Below are 23,369 nucleotides of genomic sequence, written 5' to 3'. Positions count from 1 at the left end.
CTCTTGTTTAATACAAAATATACTAATATTCTATCTCTATCTACCTAATAGGCAAGAAGTTTCGCTTCTGTCGCGCGTGGACACCACACCCACATTTTATTTTATTTCAGTGTTATTTTTGAGGAATCATCCAATTAAATAACGTTTTACTCACATCTAAAAAGTGATAATTTTTCCAGGATAAATTCCTTTTTTTTTAATAACAGCCAAGATTTTCAATATTTAATATAGGTTGATAAACATAATAAAATAGTTTCTTTTCTGCAGGTTGGTAGGTTCTGTTTGAACAACAAAAAAAAATTGTTTCTCATCAGTTGGTAGAAGGTAGCATGGGTCCTACCTAACTTACATGTGTTACGTGAGTCACTGGGTGGTAAAGAAAGACAAAATGTATTGTTTAACTTGGTTCTGTTTGTAAGAAAACGATAAAATTTTTTGACGTGACAACGTCTAATAAATCCATGAACGCCGGCTGCACGCACGAAAAAGTGTTCCGTTACACACATTATCCCGTAACGCTGTGTCCCGTTACGCACATTGTCCCGTTAAGCTGTGTCCCGTTACGCTCATTGTACGCTTGCGCCGCATCTATCTCTCTTCCACTCGATTGGAACAACCATCGATTTGACTTTTTCGAGGCACATTAAACTTGAAACACTCCCATTCGTTTCCTACTTTTCCTATCATCGTCCTATCCTTAACAGAATAACACAGATTGGAAGAAGTTAAATAGCAAACATGTATAAAATTTATAGTTAAAATAATCTCTTCGTTAAAGTAATAAACATAGTTTAATTAATGAGTGCAAATGAAAGTAAATTTATCAATTAAATTGTAGATTTCATTTCACTTCTTTGTAGCCATACAAAATAGTGATAATTCAATAAAAATTATTAAATTTTATTCATAAAAGTATGCAATCATTTCATCAATGTTTTGTTATGACGTTGTCACGTTAAACTATCGTTGGTAAACCGACTTTACAGACAACCAATTTTGGTGAGTATAACTCGAAAAATGTTCCGTTAGATGACCAGTTTTCCCCGGGAAACCAACAACTGTGCAGAGTCGTGTGACGGTTCATTAGAGAAGTGAGTCTGACGCGACCGCTCAGGTTGAAGTTGTGCGGGGAGCAGGTCGGAGCAGGTCGGACACACTCCAAAGTACCGAGCTGGAGCTCGCGAAGTGAGGCGGGAGTTGGCGACACTGATCCTGGCGCTGTCGGGATTACCACGTGACCGCCAGCCGGGGAGACAGCGCTTCTCGCACCAGGGAAGCCTTCACTTCACAGGCGAGAGAGACACACCCGAAGTTACCCGAAGTTCATGCTCGCTTTTTTTTACCCGTTCTATTTCATTGTTTTTTGGTTGAAGGTTTTTCCATTGGCTCAAAGTCCTTCAGATAAACTGTGAGTCAATCACAGAAGCAATATAAAGGAACAGTTGCTTTGATTATAGCATATCGTGAAATGAATGCGCAAATTTTTTCCGGTATCTGTTTATAGAGACCTGATAATTTCGCGAATTCATTTCGCGATAGGCTAAAATACAAATAGTTATACCTCAGTGCTGCCTCTGCTATTGGCTCACAACTCACCTGGAGGACTCTGGGCCAATGAGAAACACCCAACCAAAGCTTTATCGAATCACAGGCTGCTACGGACGCCTCACAAGACAGCAGCCAATGAGTGGGTGACATTTGACCAAGTGTACGTATAACTATGGAGTTCATCCTACAGGATATTGAACCCGCGAATTTTTCCGGTTCCTACTCATTGTATAAACCGGTGTGGCATTAAATTTTTGCGGTCGATTAGGATAGGTTAGCTTCATTATAAATACTTTAAAAAATTGTGGATGGCTGGTTATATTAGGTAAGTATAGCTACATTAAAAATACTGTAAAAATATTTTATGGTTGCTTAGCAAATAACTTTTTAATATGTAGCTATACAGGGCTAGGAAACCGTTTACATGATTTCACAGTATCTTTTATGTAGCTATCCTAACCAAACAACCGTCCACAATGTTTTAAAGTATTCATAATGTAGCTAACCTAACCTAATTGACCATTAGTATTCTTTTATCAACACCACCATATTTATTTACAATGAACAAAAAAAAAAACAGAAGATGCGCGATCGGGGGTTTGGCTCTCTCGTTTGTGAAAAGAAGGCTTCCCCTGCTACCTGTGCCATTCACATTCAGAGCTAAATTTTAAATCATTTTAATTCGTGTAAGACGCGAAAAATATGTGATTTTAATTAATATAATTATTTTAACTACTACAAAATTTTAGTGTTGCAGAACCACTTAATGTTTTTTAAAATAAAAAAATAAAGGTGCAAATCTACAAATGTTTCACCGTCATTTTGGAGTCTCTTTTAAAATCGCGCTAGTCAAAACAGTTTTTTTTTTATTTGCATATGCTTGTCTAATACGTATGTATATGTGTGTAGAATCGAGGCAGAAACTTATCGGGTACACTGTCAGCGGTGACTGAGTATCTACGAGCAAGCAAGCACCTGTATGTCATTGCATGTCATGTGAGTCTAATTTGTGTTCATTGTGTGTCCAGTGTCTGTACTGTGGGTCCACTGCGTGTGTGTTCATTGTTTGCACTGTGGGATCCATTGTGTGTCCAGTATCTGTACTGTCGGTCCATTGTGTGTCCAGTATCTGTACAGTCGGTCCATTGTGTGTCCATTATCTGTACCTACTGTCGGTCCATTGTGTGTCCAGTATCTGTACTGAGGGTCCATTGCGTGTCCAGTATCTGTACTGAGGGTCCATTGTGTGTCCAGTATCTGTACTGAGGTTCCATTGTGTGTCCAGTATCTGTACTGTCGGTCCATTGTGTGTCCAGTATCTGTACTGAGGGTCCATTGCGTGTCCAGTATCTGTACTGAGGGTCCATTGCGTGTCCAGTATCTGTACTGTCGGTCAATTGTGTGCCCAGTATCTGTTCTGAGGGTCCATTGCGTGTGTGTTCACTGTGTGCACTGTGGGGTCCATTGCACTGCAAAAGAGAAGGAAAGTCACGACGAAAGACTGCTGAGACCACAGGGATATCAACGAGCAACGGTAGTTGGCATTATCCAGAAACATAAAACAGTAGGTCTTGTTATTATTAAACCAAGAGGCGGACGACCCGGGAAGCTGCCACAAGCAGAGAGAAGCACCGTGTCGTCGGCGCAGCAAAGTCCTCGTGTTTCTGGTCCTGCGCTTCGATCCGACGCAAAAAGCTGCTACGGGGGAGAACGTCTGCATCGACACAGTTAAGGCGAGACTAGTGGGTCCCATAAGCCGGAAGAAGACCTTAATTATCTTCACACGACTTCACACGCCTGTTCATCAGCGAACATATACACGCACACGGACGGCTACATTAACAATTATCTTCACACGACTTCACACGCCTGTTCATCAGCGAACATATTCTCGCACTTGGACGTATATATAACCAATTATCTTCACACGACTTCACATGCCTGTTCATCAGCGAACATATACACGCACACGGACGGATACATTAACAATTATCTTCACACGACTTCACACGCCCGTTCATCAGCGAACATATACACGCACACGGATGGATACATTAACAATTATCTTCACACAACTTCACACGCCTGTTCATCAGCGAACATATACACGCACACGGACGGATACATTAACAATTATCTTCACACGACTTCACACGCCCGTTCATCAGCGAACATATACACGCACACGGATGGATACATTAACAATTATCTTCACACAACTTCACACGCCTGTTCATCAGCGAACATATACACGCACACGGATGGATACATTAACAATTATCTTCACACAACTTCACACGCCTGTTCATCAGCGAACATATACACGCACACGGACGGCTACATTAACAATTATCTTCACACAACTTCACACGCCTGTTTATCAGCGAACATATAGACGCACACGGACGGATACATTAACAATTATCTTCACACGACTTCACATGCCTGTTCCATCAGCGAACATATCGTGAGCTTAGTGGAAAAAGTCGGTAAGTCCAATTTCTGGAAAAAGACTGTTAGTTCACTTACCAAGTTTTGCTTGCCTAGAATAGCGTTATAATGGACTTGCCGAAATAAAGCTCGAAGAAAACGTCCACAATCATTCATTATTTGGACTTCCAAACATTTTCTTGGCGAAGATATTACCCTTACAACTTAATCTGTGAAGTTAACTCATTTTCACAAAAAAGTGGACTTACCACCTTTTTCCACTAAGCCCACGATATATACTCGCACACTGACGGACATAATCAACACTCATCTTCGCACATCTTCACAAGCGCTGGAGGCTGTAGGAGGGAGACTCCGTCCACGCGCAGTGCCGCAGATCAAGTTTTGGCGCCGCCCACTGGAACGCGAGAGTGAAAGTCGCTTTCACGCGTGCGTGAGTGCAGGCTCACGCACATTCCACGGTGCGTGTGTGTCGTGCACGTGAAGCCAGGCAACTGCCAATGTAAACTCCGCAAGGCACGCGACACGCAACCAACGCAACCGTCGACAAAGCGTGAAAGCAGCGAGACATCGCAAACACAACAACTTGAAACTGTTAAAACACTAGAAGAAGAAGAACAAAGTTCTTCCCCCGAGCTCCTTTCGATAAATCATATTTATCACGAAAACATGCGGAACTGTCAAATAATATAGCGAATAATTCACCGACGTTTCGGTTTCGACATTGCAGTCGCCATCATCAGGGAGCAGTTACCTACTCAGTACGTCGGTGAATTATTCGCCTAGGACGCGGCTACAACCCAGAAGCCAAGATACTTCAGACAAAGGCCGTGAGAGCCTGCGACTTTACAGAAAACCCCCTTTTTTTTACAATATTTAATTACAAAGGTAACTTGCGAAATAAAACCTAATTGTAAGTAAATTCAATGTGTGCACTTTTTCAGACATAATTTCCACGTGATGTAAATGGACAGTCGACAACTGTATGCACTACACAGAAAAAAGGTTTGTTTGAATCAAACAAATATTTGTTTATACATGACGAAGCAAACATTTACTTGCCGTAACAAAATATTTTGTTGCCCTAACTAAATTTGTTAAGGAACAAAATCGATTTATTACACCTAATATAGTTGAGTTGAAAAAATAATAATTTGGTTTGGTCAACAAAATCTTTTCTACTACAACATATTTGTTTCAATCAACAAAATATATTTATTTCGCCATATATAAACAACTATTTTGTTGAGGTAAACAAACCTTTTTCTCAGTGTCTATAAACCGAAGTTGAGGCGTAAGCAAAATTGTAATTTGAAGTTTCTTGGCTCGCAGCACAGCGAGTGTTTGCCTCGGGAGCAGTCCTCTCTGGGACACACGTGGTCTGGACCCCCCCCCCCCCCCCCCCCCCCCCCCCCGGATTTCAAAGAGAAAAATGGGGTGTGGCTGTTTTATGGACACGGCCGTGTGCTGTACGTGAATACGTGTACGTAAAAGGTAATATTTTTCACACAAAATATAAAATTATCATTTTTTTATTTTATTTTAACACCATATGTATATTATTCACTCTAACTATTTTACACTAATATTTTATACGTGCGATCGATAGATTTTGACGAGAGCTCACGATTGAAACTCAAAACGAACGTCGTAGCTTATCCGAGTCAAAAGTTATACAAATTGGAAATCTCGAAACGCAAGCAAAATGACCTCAAAATGGCGGCGCTTCCCCCCTCCACCGCGCGCGATGCGTCACAGTCCTCACTTAGCGTAACGAATTCTTTGATCCTTTAGCTACCCGGTGGTGTGATTAAATTTTGGATGGATATGATAGATATGTAGCTGCAACACCAAACTGTATCCCCCGATTTGGCTATCATTCATTTTTTGAATTGCCTCCCACTATGGAAGCAATTTTAATGACGTATTCACGACAAAAAATTGGTTGTATGTAAAGTCGGTTTACGGACGATAGTTTAACGTGACAACATCATAACAAAACATTGATGAAATGATTGCATACTTTTATGAATAAAATTGAATCATTTTTATTGAATTATCACTATTTTGTATGGATACAAAGGAGTGAAATGAAATCTACAATTTAATTGATAAATTTACTTTCATTTGCACTCATTAATTCAAATATGTTTATTACTTTAACGAAGAGATTATTTTAACTATAACTTTTATACATGTTTGCTATTCAACTTCTTCCAATCTGTGTTATTCTCTTAAGGATAGGACGGTGATAGGAAAAGTAGGAAACGAATGGGAGTGTTTCAAGTTTAATGTGCCTCGAAAAAGTCAAATCGAGGGTTGTTCCAATCGAGTGGAAGAGAGATAGATGCGGCGCAAGCGTACAATGAGCGTAACGGGACAATGTGCGTAACGGGACACCTTTTCGTGTGTGCAGCCGGCGTTCATCTATTTATTAGACATTTTCACGTCAAAAAATTACAAGCGAAGGCAGAATAAGGAAAATATAGCCATTTAGCTTCATAATGTTGCGGAGAGTTTACTTTAAAATGATTCTTGTAACCAACAAATGTATTTCCTCTCCACCACAGCCCGACATGACTCACACACAGAAGCGGCCGGAATTGTGTTTACAAGTAGCCTGTGTTTAATACCTATTTGCACACGTGATCTGTCAGCATGTCTGTCATGCAAAATTTCACATGTGTGTTTAATGTATTTAATAATATTTTTATGTGTTTATATGAAAAAATACAAGTTTAGTATTTTTATCCAGCAAATAATTACTTAAATTTATATGAGTAAAGGTTGGAGTTTTAAAAGTGTAGTATATATTCCCAGACCTTCAAGTGTAGCAATCAATCAATTTTCTTTTAAATGTCGACTATACTGATCAAAATAATGATACAATGGTTAAACATGACCCCCCCCCCCCCTGGCTTCGGCCTGGTGGTTACAAGTAGCCTGTGTTTAATGCCCGTTTTAACACGTGTTCTGTCAGCATGTCTCTCATGCAAAATTTCACATGGGTGTTTAATGAATTTAATAATATTTATATGTGTGTTTATATTATTAAAAAAAAATTTACGAGTTTATATTTATTTAAATCAATAAGAGTAAACGTTGGATTTACAAAAAGTCTACTAGGTATTCCCATACTTTTAAGTGTGGTAATCAATCAAACAATTTTCTTTTAAATTTCGGTTATCGTCGTGAAAATAACGATGTAGTGGTCAGACATGACGGCCCTGGATCTAGTCTGGCCTGGGGCGGGTGGGGAAGGCTTTCTTTTCACGGACGAGAGAGCCAAACTCCCGATCGTACATCTTCGGGTTTTTTTTTTTTTTTGTTCATTGTAAATATATATGGCGATGTTGATGAAAGGATACTAATGGTCAATTAGGTTAGGTTAGCTACATTACAAATACTTTAAAACATTGTAGACGGTTGATTTGGTTAGGATGGCTACATTAAAAGAAACGGAAAAAAACATGAACTTCGGGTTACTTCGGGTTTTGGCTCTCTCGTCTGTGAGAAGAAGGCTTCCCGGAGCGGTGTCGAGAGAGAGGGGCCCGTGGGACAGTTCCCGTGGGACCCGCCGCCTGTCCCAGGGCGCTCCCGGCGGTGCAGGGACTCCCACGCTGCCTGGCTTCCTAAAGCTATGTCCACACTCATGCGCTTTCATCTTCCTCTTTCCTTTCAACTTGCAATTCCTCCAACTCCATGCGTCTAAAGCTTGCCTCTGACGCAAGCTATACGCTGGGGACAGGAACAATTCGCGGGTTCAATGACCCTCCAGGATGAACTCCATATAGTTCTACGTACACCCGGTCAAATGTCACCCACTCATTGGCTGCTGTCTTGTGAGACGTCCCAACGTAGCAGCTTGTAATTCTTATAAAGCTTTGGTCGGGCGTTTCTCATTGGCCCAGCGTCATCCAGGCGAGTTGTGAGCCAATAGCATAGGCGGCACTGAGGTATAACTATTTGTATTTTATAGCTATCGCGAAATGAATTCGCGAATTTTTTCCGGCCTCTACCCGTCCTGTACATGCAAAATATCTGATGGAAACTAAAGCCATCCAAACACGGCTGCGTTGGTGAGAGTTTTCAGCGAAGCGCATAACCCTCTTGACTTTTGACACAACTTGTTGGAAGGTGTCGGAAGGGAATGTTTGGCGGTGTGGCAGGACCTTAACAGCGGCGGCACGTGGGCGGGAGTGGAGCTCCGAGGGGAATGAAGACAGCTGGGGCCAGGTGGCAGTGCAGGGGCCAGGTGGCAGTGCAGGGGCCAGGTGGCGGCCCCTAAGAGGCGCGACCTTCACCCGCGGACTGCGCGCAAGGAAGACGACGACGGGTTGAAGGCTATGATGTACATTCTATATTGCACAGACCCGAATACTCCCCTTGGCAAGCCTTCTTTCCACAGACGAGAGAGCCAAACGTCCGATCGTGCATCTTCGGTTTTTTTTTCCCATTGTAAATAAGTAAACAACTCATGATAACTAGTGGTCAATTAGGTTAGGTTAGCTACATTATAATTATACTTTAAAACATTGTGGACGGTTGATTTGGTTAGGACAGCTACACTAAAGATACTGTGAAATCATGTAAACGGTTTCCTAGCCCAGGATAGCTACATATTAAAAAAGTTATTTGCTAAGCAACCATAAAATGATTTTATAGTATTTTTAATGTAGCTCTACTTACCTAATATAACCAACCTTCCACAATTTTTTAAAGTATTTATAATGTAGCTAACCTATCATAATAGACCGCAAAATTTAATGCCACACCGGTTTATACAATGAGATAAAACGGAAAAAAAAGCTAGCATGAACTTTGGGGAACTTCGGGTTTGGCTCTCTCGTCTGTGAAAAGAAGTCTTGCCAACGTGAGTATTCGGGTCTGTGCAATACAGAATGTGCATCATAGGCTTCCCGACGACATTAGTGTAAAATAGTTACAGTGAATATATATGGTATCAAAATAAAAAAAATAGCGTATTTTATATTTTTTTCATAGAAAATATTACCTGTTACGTACACGTATTCACGTACATCGCACGGCCGTGTCCATGACACAGTCACGCCCCATTTTATTTTAAATTGTGAACCGGGCCTAAAACCTGATAACTAGAGACCGGAAAAATTCGCGGATTCATTTCACGACACGCTAAAATGCAAATAATTGTATTTTTATGCGACTTCTGCTATTGGTTCACTGTTAACCTGGAGGACTGTGGGGCCAATTACTAGAGACCGGAAAAATTCGCGAATTCATTTCGCGATAGACTAAAATACAAATAGTTATACCTCAGTGCTGCCTCTGCTATTGGCTCACAACTCAACTGGAGGACTCTGGGCCAATGAGAAACACCCGACCAAAGCTTTATCGAATCACAGGCTGCTGCTACATTGGGACGCCTCACAAGACAGCAGCCAATGAGTGGGTGACATTTGACCGAGTGTACGTATAACTATGGAGTTCATCCTACAGGCTATTGAACCCGCGAATTTTTCCGGTCCCTACCAATTACAGACCCTCGTTCAAAGCGGTGGTCGAATCACGAGTCTCCCAATTGAGACGCCTCACACGTCAGTGGCCAATGAACAAGTGACGTTTGCCCGAGTATTCACATGATCTTGGAGTATATCCTGGAGATCAATGAATCCGCGAATTTTTCCGGTCCCTAGTGATAACTGAACCCAAGTCGTCCCTGGGTCCATGCAGGTTCTGCCTGGGCCACGTGGCGGCCAATGGGGTGTCGGCCATGGCTCCATCGCTACCGCGATTGGCCGAACCCCCGGCAGACCGAGAGGCGCGTGGTCAAACCCAGCATAAGGCCTGCGCCCGCCCGCACATTTGGAACATACGAGGCTAGGGAAATTCAAAATTACAAGCCGGTTGTCAACCCTCGTGCGGCGTGTCCGTCAGCACCTCTCAGCTGCTTTTAATTTTTTGACGTGACGTCTAATAAATCGATGAACGCCGGCTACACGCACGAAAAAGAGTCCCGTTACGCACATTGTCCCGTTACGCTGTGTCCCGTTACGCTCATTGTACGCTTGCGCCGCATCTATCTCTCTTCCACTCGATTGGAACAATCATCGATTTGACTTTTTCGAGGCACATTAAACTAGAAAAACTCCCATTCGTTTCCTACTTTTCCTATCACCGTCCTATCCTTAACAGAATAACACAGATTGGAAGAAGTTAAATAGCAAACATGTATAAAAGTTATAGTTAAAATAATCTCTTCGTTAAAGTAATAAACATATTTGAATTAATGAGTGCAAATAAAAGTAAATTTATCAATTAAATTGCAGATTTAATTTCACTCCTTCTTTGTATCCATACAAAATAGTGATAATTCAATAAAAATTATTCAATTTTATTCATAAAAGTAAGTAATCATTTCATCAATGTTTTGTTATGACGTCACGTTAAACTATCGTCCGTAAACCGACTTTACAGACAACCAATTTTTTTTATTATTTATTTAAAGTGAAAACTTCTATGGGAAGTTTTGGATAGGGAGTAAATTCGTCATCGACAAGGTCACGTGACGTGTTAACGATAACACTATATATGTTCCTATTAGTGTTCAAATTGTGTTTTTGTTCAATTTTTATTTTAAATCATGAGTATACGATTACTGTGCAGTTAAAAGTGAGTATAAAATATATTAATATTTTCATATAGATATATAGTTTGAATAACGAAGAAAACAGAGTCTTTGTAGCAATATAACCTAAAAATCAAGATTATCATTATTTATTTTTTTAATACCTACAATTACTATGCAATGCGTATTTTATAGTAATTTAGGAGTTATTTTACCAACGTGATAAAACAAATTTGTTGTGTGATAATATTTTTTCGTAAAAATTGCGATTAAGTCTCAGATTTTTATAAAATAAAAAATTTATGTTACACAATTATATTATACAAAGTTATATTTATTATTTCAAATTATATTTGTATTTTCTTAATTATATTATTAATATTAATAATAGTTACTTTGATTTACAATTTTTAATTTAAGATCAAACAATCAATTTGGATATCCAAAAATAACAACTGTTTGTTTATAGTTTTAAGTTTTCACTTCTGTTCGCAGTCCTCATGACTGCTTTGAAATTTTTTTAATGTCTTAAAACATATATGGATTTTAGATTTTTAAATTTACTTAGTCGTCTATTAAATTTAAAGGAATTTGGTTTTCAACCGGTAAACTTTTGTAAACACTATTATAGTTATTTCCGGACAGGACAGTTGTTTTGGCAATATGTTGCAAGAACAAAAAGTGTTAAGTTGGCAACATGTTTTCCCAGAAACTTTAAAGGTCTGGTTTACGACTGAAAAACTTAAACTTAACCTGAACGCCGACGAGCACATAACTAAGCAATATCCAGTTTACGATTGAATTAGTGGCCGTTAATTCCAGCCAATAAAAACGGGCGAGAATAGCAGCCATGTTATTTTAAGTCAAAATTTTTTTGTATTCGTAGGTATCGTCTGCATTTTCAAATGGTTTTCTGTTAGTAATCGTTATCAATTCATAATTAAACGTAACATATGTAGGTATCCATGGTGAAATTGGTTATGTACCTACTTGAAAAACCGGACACAAAGCTACGGTTTAACTTTTAAAATTGTAACATTTCAGTTCGTAACCTTGAATACGTACACAATTTAGTATTGAGAATATCAAAATTTAATATATAAATACTAGGTCATGTAATTATAATCCGTTCATCCATTCCATGCCACCATAAATGGCTTTTAGAATAAGAAAATATATTAACGGATCGTAAATACACATTAATATATTAAATAATGTATAATAGCAAAAATTAACTAGAAACACATAAGAATAATCAATTTCCAAAATCTTAATACAAAATAAATATTCCAATTAGTTTTATTTTAATTTCGTGCATTGTTTTTTTTATATTTTATCATTTATTAACATTTAGCTAGTATTTTCGTATTTCCTACTCCTTTCGTTCTACACAATAACATGTTTTTTCAAAGAAAAATTGTTTCACGCCAACAACACATTCTACTGTGCTCTGATTGGAGCATCCCTTAATTCTTAAGGGAAAATATAAAATATAACCATCCCTGTTAAGTCTAAAATTCATCGTATGGTTCGCACACGACCCGTCAGAATTCATACACGACAACCATAAACCATTCCACTAGTACCTATGCATAGTCATACATTAAGTACGCAACTAATTCTTAATTTTCAATCGAAAACTCACCTTAACTTGAATAATTTGAATCAAGTGTTATATTTTAATTTTTGTTTGTTTTATTGTGTGTTTATTCATAGACTTGGCTACCCATTTATTACTTGTAGATTTTTAGAAGAACTTTAGGTTTAGGTTCACGTATGAAATTGTTTTTTTTTTTTGTGAAGTTACCGGCGTTGTCGAACTTGTGTGTATCTGGTGGTGGTTGTGGGCGAAAGCCAATAACCATAAAAAAAAAAAAAAAAAATTGTGAAGTTTGAACATGGACACCGATCTGAGCGCGGCGCTAGTGTGCAGCAGTGAAGGCGGTGCCAGAGTATTGTTGACCGCCGACCTTCGAGGCGACACGGACCGGAGCTGTCGACAGTGGCCTCAACGTCGCTGGACTGCCAGATGGTACGATTGGATACGAAATGTGTATAATACGGGTAGCCCATGTCTCTCTACAATTGGATACAAATACAAAAATTCGAGTGAAATTGTATTCTCTATAATTAATATTGTTAACACTCATTAATTTTCATTTTTCCATTCGTAACTCGTGATACACCAAATATATATATATTGTCTATGTGTGTAAATGTGGGTGTATGGCATGTCTTTTCGCAAATATAGAATTTTCATTTCTTCTCTAGATTCAAATTTTTACCGCCAAAGTAATAAATTTATTCCCGTCAGGCAAGACTGGGGACTTAAAATTGATAGAAATCAACATATATTGAATATTTAATCATATCCCTATTCATCGTAAGTCACGGCAATGGAAAATTAATAACTACGCTTGTTGCAAAACTATTTTTCAAACTGTTTTGGTGGTTCGTGTAATGATTACCGATTCTGTATGATTTCAGAGACCAAGCGGTATAATATAGGTTGGCTCTACTGGTTCTCAGTCTAACGATGGTTGCTGAACAACGAAGTTGTTCCTAACCACGCTGCATCAACACACCACCGCACTGGCAGATTTCATCGACACGTTCGTCGAACGCCCGTACAGCAGACGCAACGTAAATTGTAAACTAACGCGAGAGAATTCGGCCCACGTTCAATAGATTCGCTACACAATTGGTTCTTCATGACTGTTAATTGAAGTTGAAATTCTAAAAGTCCAAAATTCCTGGTTTTTATGGCTATACGAATACCTTCCAAGGCCAAAAACGTGAAGTAGTGAAGAAGCAGAAGTGTCTCTACTGGCGGGAAGCCTAAGATTCACGCCGAGTATTCGACATGCCCGAAGATTACCGAATACCTGCCTTCGGGTGACTTCGGAATTCTTTTATTTAGGTGAAAAAAGGCATTTTTAATTTTGCCGTGTTCGTGAACGCCTAATTAATTAAAATGGTCGATTAGGTCAGGTCAGTTACATTATAAATACTTTCAAACTAAGCGGACATTAAAATTAATAAGAATTATTTTTAATGGTTGTTTAGTTTTAAAGTAATTATAATGTAACTGACCTGACCTAACAAACCGGGACAAAGGATGAACAGTAGGAACTCACGTAATTTGTTTTAACTTATTACTTGCGCAACAATATCCAAACAACAAATAAATCTTAAGTTAATTACATCGCATTTTAATTTGATGAAATTGCAAGACGAATGTAAAAGATAAGAATGTTCGTATATTTACTCAAATATTATTCTTGGTTTTAATGGCTTGAATTGTATTATTTTTATGAAACTTCCTACATTTATTGGTTTATGTCAGGCATTTAAAACAGACTTTTTTTTTTTAACTTAAACAAAATAATTCCGAAGACACCCGAAGGCAAGTATTCGGTAATGTTCGGGCATGTCGAATACTCGGCGTGAATCGTAGGCTTCCCGCCCTGCAACGTCGTGCTGATCGGCTTCAGCGGACGCCTGCCGTTCCGAGCACGCACTAGCGCCTCTCCTGCATGGCCGTCCACTGGGGCCGGGGCCGTGCTATGCGAGGGACACCGGCCCCAAAGCCCGGCAGACATGTCCGCTCATGCTGCCAGACGGTAACCGCTGAGCTTGCAGGGTTTAAACTATGGATAACCCGAGTCGTAAGTACGAGTGACCTCTTCGTGTCGCCAGTACCTGCAGAAGGCTTTTACAAAAGGTATTTAAAGAAGGCGGAAACAGCTTTGACGGCGTCATTTGAGTGAGTTCGCGCGAGAGTTTGGGCGGTAAAATGGGCCCGCTCATAGTGGGACAGGAACTTTGGTTAAGTATAAGACAGTATAAATCTGTGCTTGTTGCGTAAAGGGGTTAAGTCACAAATGGTTAATACATAGTGATATTGAATTATTTGCTTTTAAAATTTATAAGGGAGATTAGAGACATCATATAAAAAAAACAATGTGTTTCGAAAGTTCTAAAGCAGTTAATAAACCTAAAAAAAACTTGACTTCAAAAAACCTGATAATTTTTAATCGCGATTTTCTCAAAACTATGATTTTGGACTTAACCCCTTTTACGCAACAAGCACAGAAATATAAATAACGCCCGGGCTAGTCATTGGTTTTTTAATCTGGTTATGTGTCCAATTTACTTGTTAGGTGTTGCGATTTTAAAGGCCTATAATTGTTGTGTGTCAAGTTAAGCTATAATATAAAGCTCCCCGAATATGGTTTATATATATATATATATATATATATATTCTATTGCATATATATATATTCAATTGCATATATATATATATTCTATTGCATATATATATATATTCAATTGCATATATATATATATATATATATATATATATATATATATATATATTGCTATTGAATTGGTAAAGTTTTTTTTTAAGGTATGTTAAAGTTATTCCACTCGCGCGCCACTATAAATTTTCGCGGTAATGTATGTTAACAATATTTACGTTAAATTTTTGAGTTATTAAATTTAATATCAATATTTTTAAAAAAATGTTTAATTACCTACTTCTATGGCTATCCCTGTATTTTTGAAAGTTCTGCTAACGAGTTTCGGTTTGAAGTTCTGCGCCTTGGTTTGCGGAGGTAGAGACATGCAAGCACACGAATTTGGCGAATGTAGCTGGTTTATAATACAATTTACAAGGGGTGCACGATATTCGCGATTCCTGGAAGAGCGAGGGAGTTGTCTGTCTTCAATCAGTTTCAAGAGAAAAGCTGACAAAGTATTAAAATAACTAAATTGCGCATTATATTACCTATGATAAATTCAGGCCAAAGAAAAGTGTTGCAAAATAGCAAGTGTTAAAGATCTGGTAATAGCAAGATTGGATCTACATGTCACACGAGAAAAATATTCCAACGTATGGCTGGGTACATTCCGTACTACTTTTACAAATTTAATTTTGCCAACATTGAGAAACATGGACCAAAATATATCACGTACATAATCGTGTACATAACCCTGGGAAGGTCGCTCCACGGGAGACTGCATTTCACAGACGAGAGAGCCACACCCGAAGTTCCCCGAAGTTCATGCTCGCTTTTTTTTTCTCCCCCGTTCTATCTCATTGCATAAACCGGTGTGGCATTAAATTTTGCGGTCTATTAGGATAGGTTAGCTACATTATAAATACTTTAAAACATTGTGCATGGTTGGTTATATTAGGTAAGTACCTATAGCTACATTAAAAAAAACTGTAAAATCATTTTATGGTTGCGTAGCAAATAACTTTTTAATATGTAGCTATCCAGGGCTAGGAAACCGTTTACATGATTTCACAGTATCTTTTAATGTAGCTATCCTAACCAAATCAACCGTCCACAATGTTTTAAAGTATTTATAATGTAGCTAACCTAACCTAATTGACCATCAGTTTACATGAGTTGTCCAAAATAAACATTCACGGAATATGTGGCGTCCCGAGAATATTTGTGGAAGACAAAGACTTCCTAGATTTTATACGGTATGAAAAATATACAAATCCACGAAGTACGTTTCTTCAATTAGGTATTTTCCTCTAAAAAAAAAATTACAAATAAATACCGTTGCCTTGTTTATGGTCTTTCCTTTTATCAACACCGCCATATTTATTTACAATGAACAAAAAAAAAAAACCGAAGATGCACGATCGGGCGTTTGGCTCCCTCGTCTGTGAAAAGGATTCCCGGCACTCCCCCCGGACCGGAGGGGAGGTGCACAACCGTCCTCCAGGGACACGTGTCGGGACAGTTTCACCCCTGAGCTCACGTAGAGGTGCAGTCCCTCATCTCTGTGCGTGCATTAAGGGGAGGGGGGGCGCACCAATTTCAGGTCATCATTTTATATTTATATTAATCACTGATCAACTTTTAGACTTTTTCAATTGTTTAACTTTCACGAAATGATATATATATATATATATATATATATATATATATATATATATATATATATATATATAGCGCATTCTTTATGCATAATTAGCTGCCAAAGTTACATTTTTAAAGTTTTTTGGGTGTTACAAATAAGGATAATTTAATTTATTGCAGAACTGAAACTTTTTAGGTTCAACTGCGATGCCACTGGCTACTTCAAGAAATGGTTTGAATTTCTTTCAGAAAATATTAATTAATTTTATCTGGCATTTCAAAATTCTCAAATTTGTTACGATTTTGACAGCCAAGGAACATGAAATGAGTTTTTGTGATAGAAATGCAAACCATATTGTGAAGTAGCCAGTGGCGTCGTAGTTAAAATTAAAAAGTTTCATTTCTGCAATAAATTAAATTATCCTTATTTGTACAACCCAAAAACGTTAAAAATGTAACTTTGGCAGCTAATTATGCAAAAGTATGCGCTATATATATTTTTCATTTCGTGAAAGATAAACTATTGAAAAAGTCTAAAAGTTGATCAGTGATTAATATAAATATAAAAACATGACCTGAAATGGGAGGCACCCCTTCAGGCTCTCTCATAAGCCATGTTGAATTTTCATTCATTTCCTCGTCATTGCAATTATTTAAGGGCTATTTCTGAAATTTCAACTTAATACTGCATTTGCTTTCTTTGTTGTCACTAATGTTTTAAACTGATATCAACCAAAATCATCTTTAGTATCAGTTAGCTTAAGTACTATTTTTAATGAGTGGTTTAACTATATGCATTTATACTTAAAGTAGAATAAATCAATTAATTAATTATTGTCAAAAATGTAAAAAAAACATGAATTTTTAATATTCATATGTGAACACACACAATTATCAAAATATTAAATTTAAAAAGTACTTAATAAATTTCAAAGAAGTACCTAATGGTAAAGCTGCTATTTTGAAAATTTAAAATAGTGAAGATATACAATGTTCGTAGAATGTACAGTATTTCTGACAATTAAAAAATCTGATACGTCTACACATACGACACCGTATAACAATAATAATATTAAAACTTGTGATAAATAGGTAAACAAAATCATAATTCACAACATTTTAGGACTGTTGCTTGGTAATTGAAGAGGTTTCATCTTCAAATATGGTGGCTTCCTTCTGAGCCTCATATAATTTTCTTTTTCTTTACTTGCAATGCTTGAACCATTTCTGATTACTATTTTTTTATTTCCCCGACTTTTTCACGTTTTCCCTGACCGCAGCTACCCTGACCTACTTTATTACAATAAGTGAATATCTGTTGATAATATTAGTGACAGAATAACAAAAGCAAATGCAATATTAAGTTCAAGTTTCAGAAAGAGCCCTTAAATAAATGCAATGACGAGAAAATGAATGAAATCAACATGTTGTGTGGGACTAAGCCTTAAGGAATAAAATTCTATAGTGTTGCCACAGTGTAGAGAAACATTTCTTCTACCTGTATCAAACAGCTGAGAAAATGTGAGTCAACTATAGCTCTGATAAGAACATAACTTAATACCAACCACATTCTCAACCAACAATTGCTAGAGCCCTGCAAAATTCGCGGATTCATTCGGCGATAGGCTAGAATTCAAACACACATACCTCTTAGATAATTTTGCTATTGGCTTACTGTTCATCTGGACGAATCTTAACCAGTTATAAACCCTCCACCAAAGAAGGATCGAATCACAGACAAACCAGCTGAGACAACTTACAAGTCAGCAGCCAATGAACTTGCGTTAATTGACCGAGTGTACAGAGGTATGTGCAGTCTATCCTGAAGGCCATCAAAACCGTGAATTTTGCAGATCTCTAGCAATTGCAAATACCGATTTTTTTTTTGTATGGGGATTCAACTCGTAGAAAAAAAAACTTACCATCCACAGTTTTCTGTTTCTAAGAATCAAATGCCAATAGTTCATAACACTCCTACATCTACTTTCTGGGCAGCGCAAAATCAATGTACCTACTTAAAGTCAATGTTCAACTAAAGATAAGACTAAATTAGTCACACATGTAACCTATTTTTTCACTTAACAATTGTGCAAATAATTAAGGTTTAATTTTCTGAGTAAAGTATTTCATATTTGGAGCTCAGTAGTTTAATATTATTTCAATCAGTAATGCAGTGAGCTGCAGGTGCTAACAAATTATAGTTATTGTGTGTACTGATATGACAGTGTAGTCTAAGAATTTAAAAAAAAAATGGCATTCTGAACACACATCACCAGAATATTCATATCCATTATTATATGAAAGTGTGATTAATAATGCAAGATATTCAAAATACATTTTATGTAGGTGTCATACAAAAATAGTACTAAAACATTTTTAATACAATTTGATAATGTGCAGCATCCTGTTTATGTAGTTATCATTTGAATAGACTACCAACTAGTTTTTTTTAAACTTTAACAATTATATTTGTAAGAATCTTAAAAAAAAATCTAAAACAGTTTTTTTTTACCAATGGATTACATCAGACATGTACTGAACTATCTTCATAGTGTGTATAGGGATGGGTCGATTAAATAACTTTATTTTTTGTTCATGCCTATAACATAATCTTAAGTACAAGTAATTAATATAAACTATTCTGTGTGTTGGTTTTCACAAAATTATTTCTATATAAATTATAATTACAATTCTGCATTCATAAGGAAGCATTGCAATAATGTTATGTCTACAACTGTGTTCAATTTTAACTTCTTTTCTTTTGAAATTTCTGTATTTTCTAACAAAAAATATTTGGACTGAAATAAAGAAAGAACTTAAAATTTCACTTAAAATATAATTTTGCTGACGTAGAAGTAAAATTGTCTCATGAACTCTGTTAACAGAAACAGCCTCATCGTTGCACGGTTGTGCGACTTGCAAACTGCAGCATCTGCTCTGGCCTGCACTCAGTGCATGGATCATCACGTTCATCACGTTCCCAGGGCGAACTGCACTGAGCGAGTGCACAGTGCAATAATTTCAACTCTCGTCTCTAGTTGGCGAGGGCTGTCGGTGTAATATGGCGGGAGGTAAATAACTAAGAAAACATTACAAATATTTGTAAAATCAACTTACCTAGATTATTTCACATGGTAAAATTACGTAATAAATTAGTTTTTTTTTAAATAAACTTAAAATAATATCAAAATTACATTTATATTGATGATGTAGCTTATCATTCTGCGAACAAAATATATAGATGACTAGCTGCCCGACCCGGCTTCGCACGGTTGTAGTAATGGGGGGAAAAATGAGACCAAATCTCTTATTTACAGTTATAATAAATGAAATAAAATGAAAATTAATTAATTTTGACAAAAACTTAATACAATGCTTTGTAATGTACCGAAGAAAAAACGAATAGCACCGATGGTTTCCCGACTCTCAAGCACGCAACGTTGTCATGGAGACGAAGTACCTACCGTTTCCCGGGCTTAAACACCAATCAACATTGATAATCAGTTTATTATTAATTATAAATTATTAAGACCATTAATCGAAATAAAAACTATCCTATCTCTCAAGTTGGAAAAAATTACACATAAATGCCAATTTTCATCGAAATCGGTTGACTTGGTAAAGAGTTAACTGGAAACAAACATCAGGACACTGGATTTATATATATATTAAGATGTGTAAATGAGAATTGTAAATATTTTTTTAATGCTATTTGGGAATTAGAGTATCTGTGTTACACCATCTAACCATGCTTAAAATGTGAATATTTAAACGTATAAAGAATCCATTTTTTTTTAAAAATGCACCCTGAAGATTTCACTTTTCTCGGGCCATGTTTAAGCTCCTGAAGCGACTTTGAACCACACTCGTCACGAGCAAACATACAGCACTAGCACTTTTCTAGTTTCTGGCGTACTTACACTGGGCGTACAAAGTTAAGTCTGCTGGGAAGCACTAATTTCTGCAACTTTCACACTGCAGATTCTTCTGCCAATGTCAAAACTAATACAAACAGCACAACGCACCTTAAAAAGTCTTCAAAGTTTACAAGCGAAGCCCTAGGAGCCGAATAAAACTGAAACGACCAAAATCTATTAATTATTTGCTAATAAATTTGTGGGGGTTTTGATTACCACGAAATTCAAAATTCATAATAAACAGTATGTAAGTCTTAAGCAATACATATAGGTACCTATAATATTAAAGTTTATGTAAGCTATAATTTCAGGTACAGGATTTAAAAGTGAAAATTCTATTACTAAGATGCAGAACAGAGGGCAACCTGTCGACAGATGCCTCGCCTTCTTCGAACACTGATTACATGCGAGCATACAGAGCTTCACTACTGCAATCTTCACAACGTAAAGACTAACTCTGTACTACTCAATCTGAACGCTCCTGACGCTTCGCGCAAGGGCTGTGAATGAACTGGTGCGCATAGAGTAACTGTGAGATTTGAGTCGTTACCATCACAATACAGGTATTGCACGTAAATGAAGATAAAGGTACAATGAGAGTTCCTTGAGCATTTTCGAGAATCTGTACTGGATGTTTCATGCATGAAAATTTCCTGAAAACATGTGTTTTAGCCATATTCACTCTAATAAAAATACGTACAGTTTGCAAAAGAAATACAGAAATAGACCTACTCGTCTCAGTGTAGTATTTAAATACTTTGGTAAATATGTAGAGTAGCGGTATTTGCAAAAAAAAAAAAATGTTAAAAATCCGAAAATACTTTTATTATATGCTCTTTCACTTCCTCTTTTCATTAAACCCGGCGGAGATAAGAAATTCCAAATACTTTAGGAGATATTGAATTTTTTAATTTTCATAGTTAGGCGATATTTGTTAAAAAAAAATTTTAAATTCCGAAAATACTTTTATTCTATGCTCTATAATTTCTTCTTTTCATTAAACCCGGCAGAGATAAGAAATTCCAAATATTTCGCAAACAGACATCACTCCGATATGTTGAGCCGTTTTCAAACATGTGGTTTTTCTGAAGCTCTGCACACCGTGTGTGTGTCCAGGTACATGGGGTCATTAGGCTATCTGCACATTGTACCATTAGTCGTAACATTTTCTTTTTCCTGTGAAAAGTGGAAGCCAACTGTATTTTTGATTTGACATGTATGTTACGCAATACTTTGTTTGACGATACTGTACAGCACTAAGACAGTAGACAGTGGGCAGAAAAGCAGTAGTAAATCATTTGTATCACATTGCTGTTCCAAGGGCAGTTTTCGGTAGCAGTGTCACTAGTCATGAGTCTGTGGTATTAGATAAAACATCGGGGAAAATGATCGTTGGACACACACATAACACATATCTGCGACACTGCTTCCTACAGGGCACACGAGTACTTACTGGAGGTCTGCGACCCCAGCGTGCCAGAGCAAGTACACTGCTACAGCAGAATTGCGTTTAACGAAACACAAGCGGATAATGCCACAGGCACACCCATCAGTGTGTCAACTCCCCAAAGTTCCACTCCCTTACACCTACCACACTTGCTATTCACGATACTCACTGAAATACATCAGCTTCTCCCTGTGACAAAGTAGGCTGATACTCTCTTCCTTTTTCCTTTGCTCTGATCATTCATCGCCATGCTTACAAATGACGATCGAGCCTTCGAGCAATGGGCCACCCACAGAGAGATGTACGTGGAACATGGCTAGGCTACTCCTCATTGTTTCATTATCCCAAACAAATTGACCGTATTTTATTCAGAACAACATTGCAACAAAAGTAATATACCATGATAATTTTTGTTGAACTGGCATTCCAAGCTCTTGAGCTCCACCCAGCCTTCAATAACAGGACCACTTGCCAACTGGTGTTACCCTCTCTGTGCTGAATGTTCAGCTTGCACCCTGGGCTCTGCACTAGGTTTTCCCTCCCGAGACTTGTGGTGGAGCCCCATGCCCCAACAACTCGGGGCGCGCGGCAGGGCGGCAGGGCGGCGGGGCGGCGGGGCGGTCCCGGCAGGCCCCGCGACCCGCGCCGCGGTATAAATAATGCGCGGGAGGCGGTGTGACAGCCGGCCGCTCGGCGGAGGAAGATGGCGGGCACGGCCACCGCACAATCAATACGGCCCGTCACCCCGCGGTCCCGGTGCACGGACGGGGTGTCCCCGCGACAACCGGGGCGCAGGGGATGCCTCGCTGGTCATCCCCACCCCCAAGGGAGACTCCCAGGGACCCAGGACCCGCGTCGGGGCTTACCTGCGGCAGGTTGGCGGAGATCTGTCGCTGCAGGGAGTCCCGCTCCTTCTCCACCTCGGCCAGCTTCACCTCCGTGTCGGTGAGGCGCTCCTGCGTCTCGCGCAGGCTGTCCATCAGCTTGTCGCGCTCGTCCAGCATGGACACCATCAGCTGCTCGAAGTTGGCGTCCTCCCCCGAGAACTGCGAGCTCCGCTGGCTGATGCTGTCCTCCGAGATGGTCGGCATCACGTCGCACATCATGTTCCACATGTTCCGGCGGCCGGGCGGCCGGGCGCCGCCGACCGGGGTACGCGCGCGGGCACTCGCGTCTCACGGGGCCGCAGCCCTCCGCCACGCGCGCATCCGAGGTCCCTTCCCTACCTTCCTACCTTCCTGCCTTCCTTCACCACCGCAACTGCTACAAGGCTCTGCTCATCGGGGCTCCGCCTCTATTATCTCGAGCCGCGGCGAGGGTCCGTCCTCCGTGCTGATGAGCTGCGGCTTATCACGTGCGATGTCACCGTTCGACACTTCAACCGCATTATTCCATCCCATCCACTTTGACACACCTACAAATTACGGCCATCCGAATCCCTGCACCAACCTTTCTTGTCTGGCCGCCATTTTGAAAAGTAATGTCAAGAATTGTTCCCAGACTTCGCAGGTGTA

General features: G+C 38.6%; 1 protein-coding gene across 8 annotated transcripts in view; it reads right to left on the bottom strand.

The window, feature by feature from the left end:
- The window catches only part of LOC134528462 (liprin-alpha-1), a 100,652-nt gene extending 77,336 nt beyond the window's left edge, over positions 1–23,316 (bottom strand). For all 8 annotated transcript variants that reach the window (XM_063362097.1, XM_063362099.1, XM_063362102.1 and 5 more), the window contains exon 1: positions 22,722–23,316. In XM_063362097.1, coding sequence (XP_063218167.1) covers positions 22,722–22,970 — 249 coding nt within the window. In that variant the 5' untranslated portion in view covers positions 22,971–23,316. The remainder of the gene's footprint in view (positions 1–22,721) is intronic.
- Positions 23,317–23,369: the final 53 nt, after the last annotated feature.

This window comes from Bacillus rossius, chromosome 1 (genome assembly GCF_032445375.1).
Source record: "Bacillus rossius redtenbacheri isolate Brsri chromosome 1, Brsri_v3, whole genome shotgun sequence".
NCBI classification, from domain to species: Eukaryota; Metazoa; Arthropoda; class Insecta; order Phasmatodea; family Bacillidae; genus Bacillus; species Bacillus rossius.
This window is presented reverse-complemented; position numbering and strand designations above follow the sequence as displayed.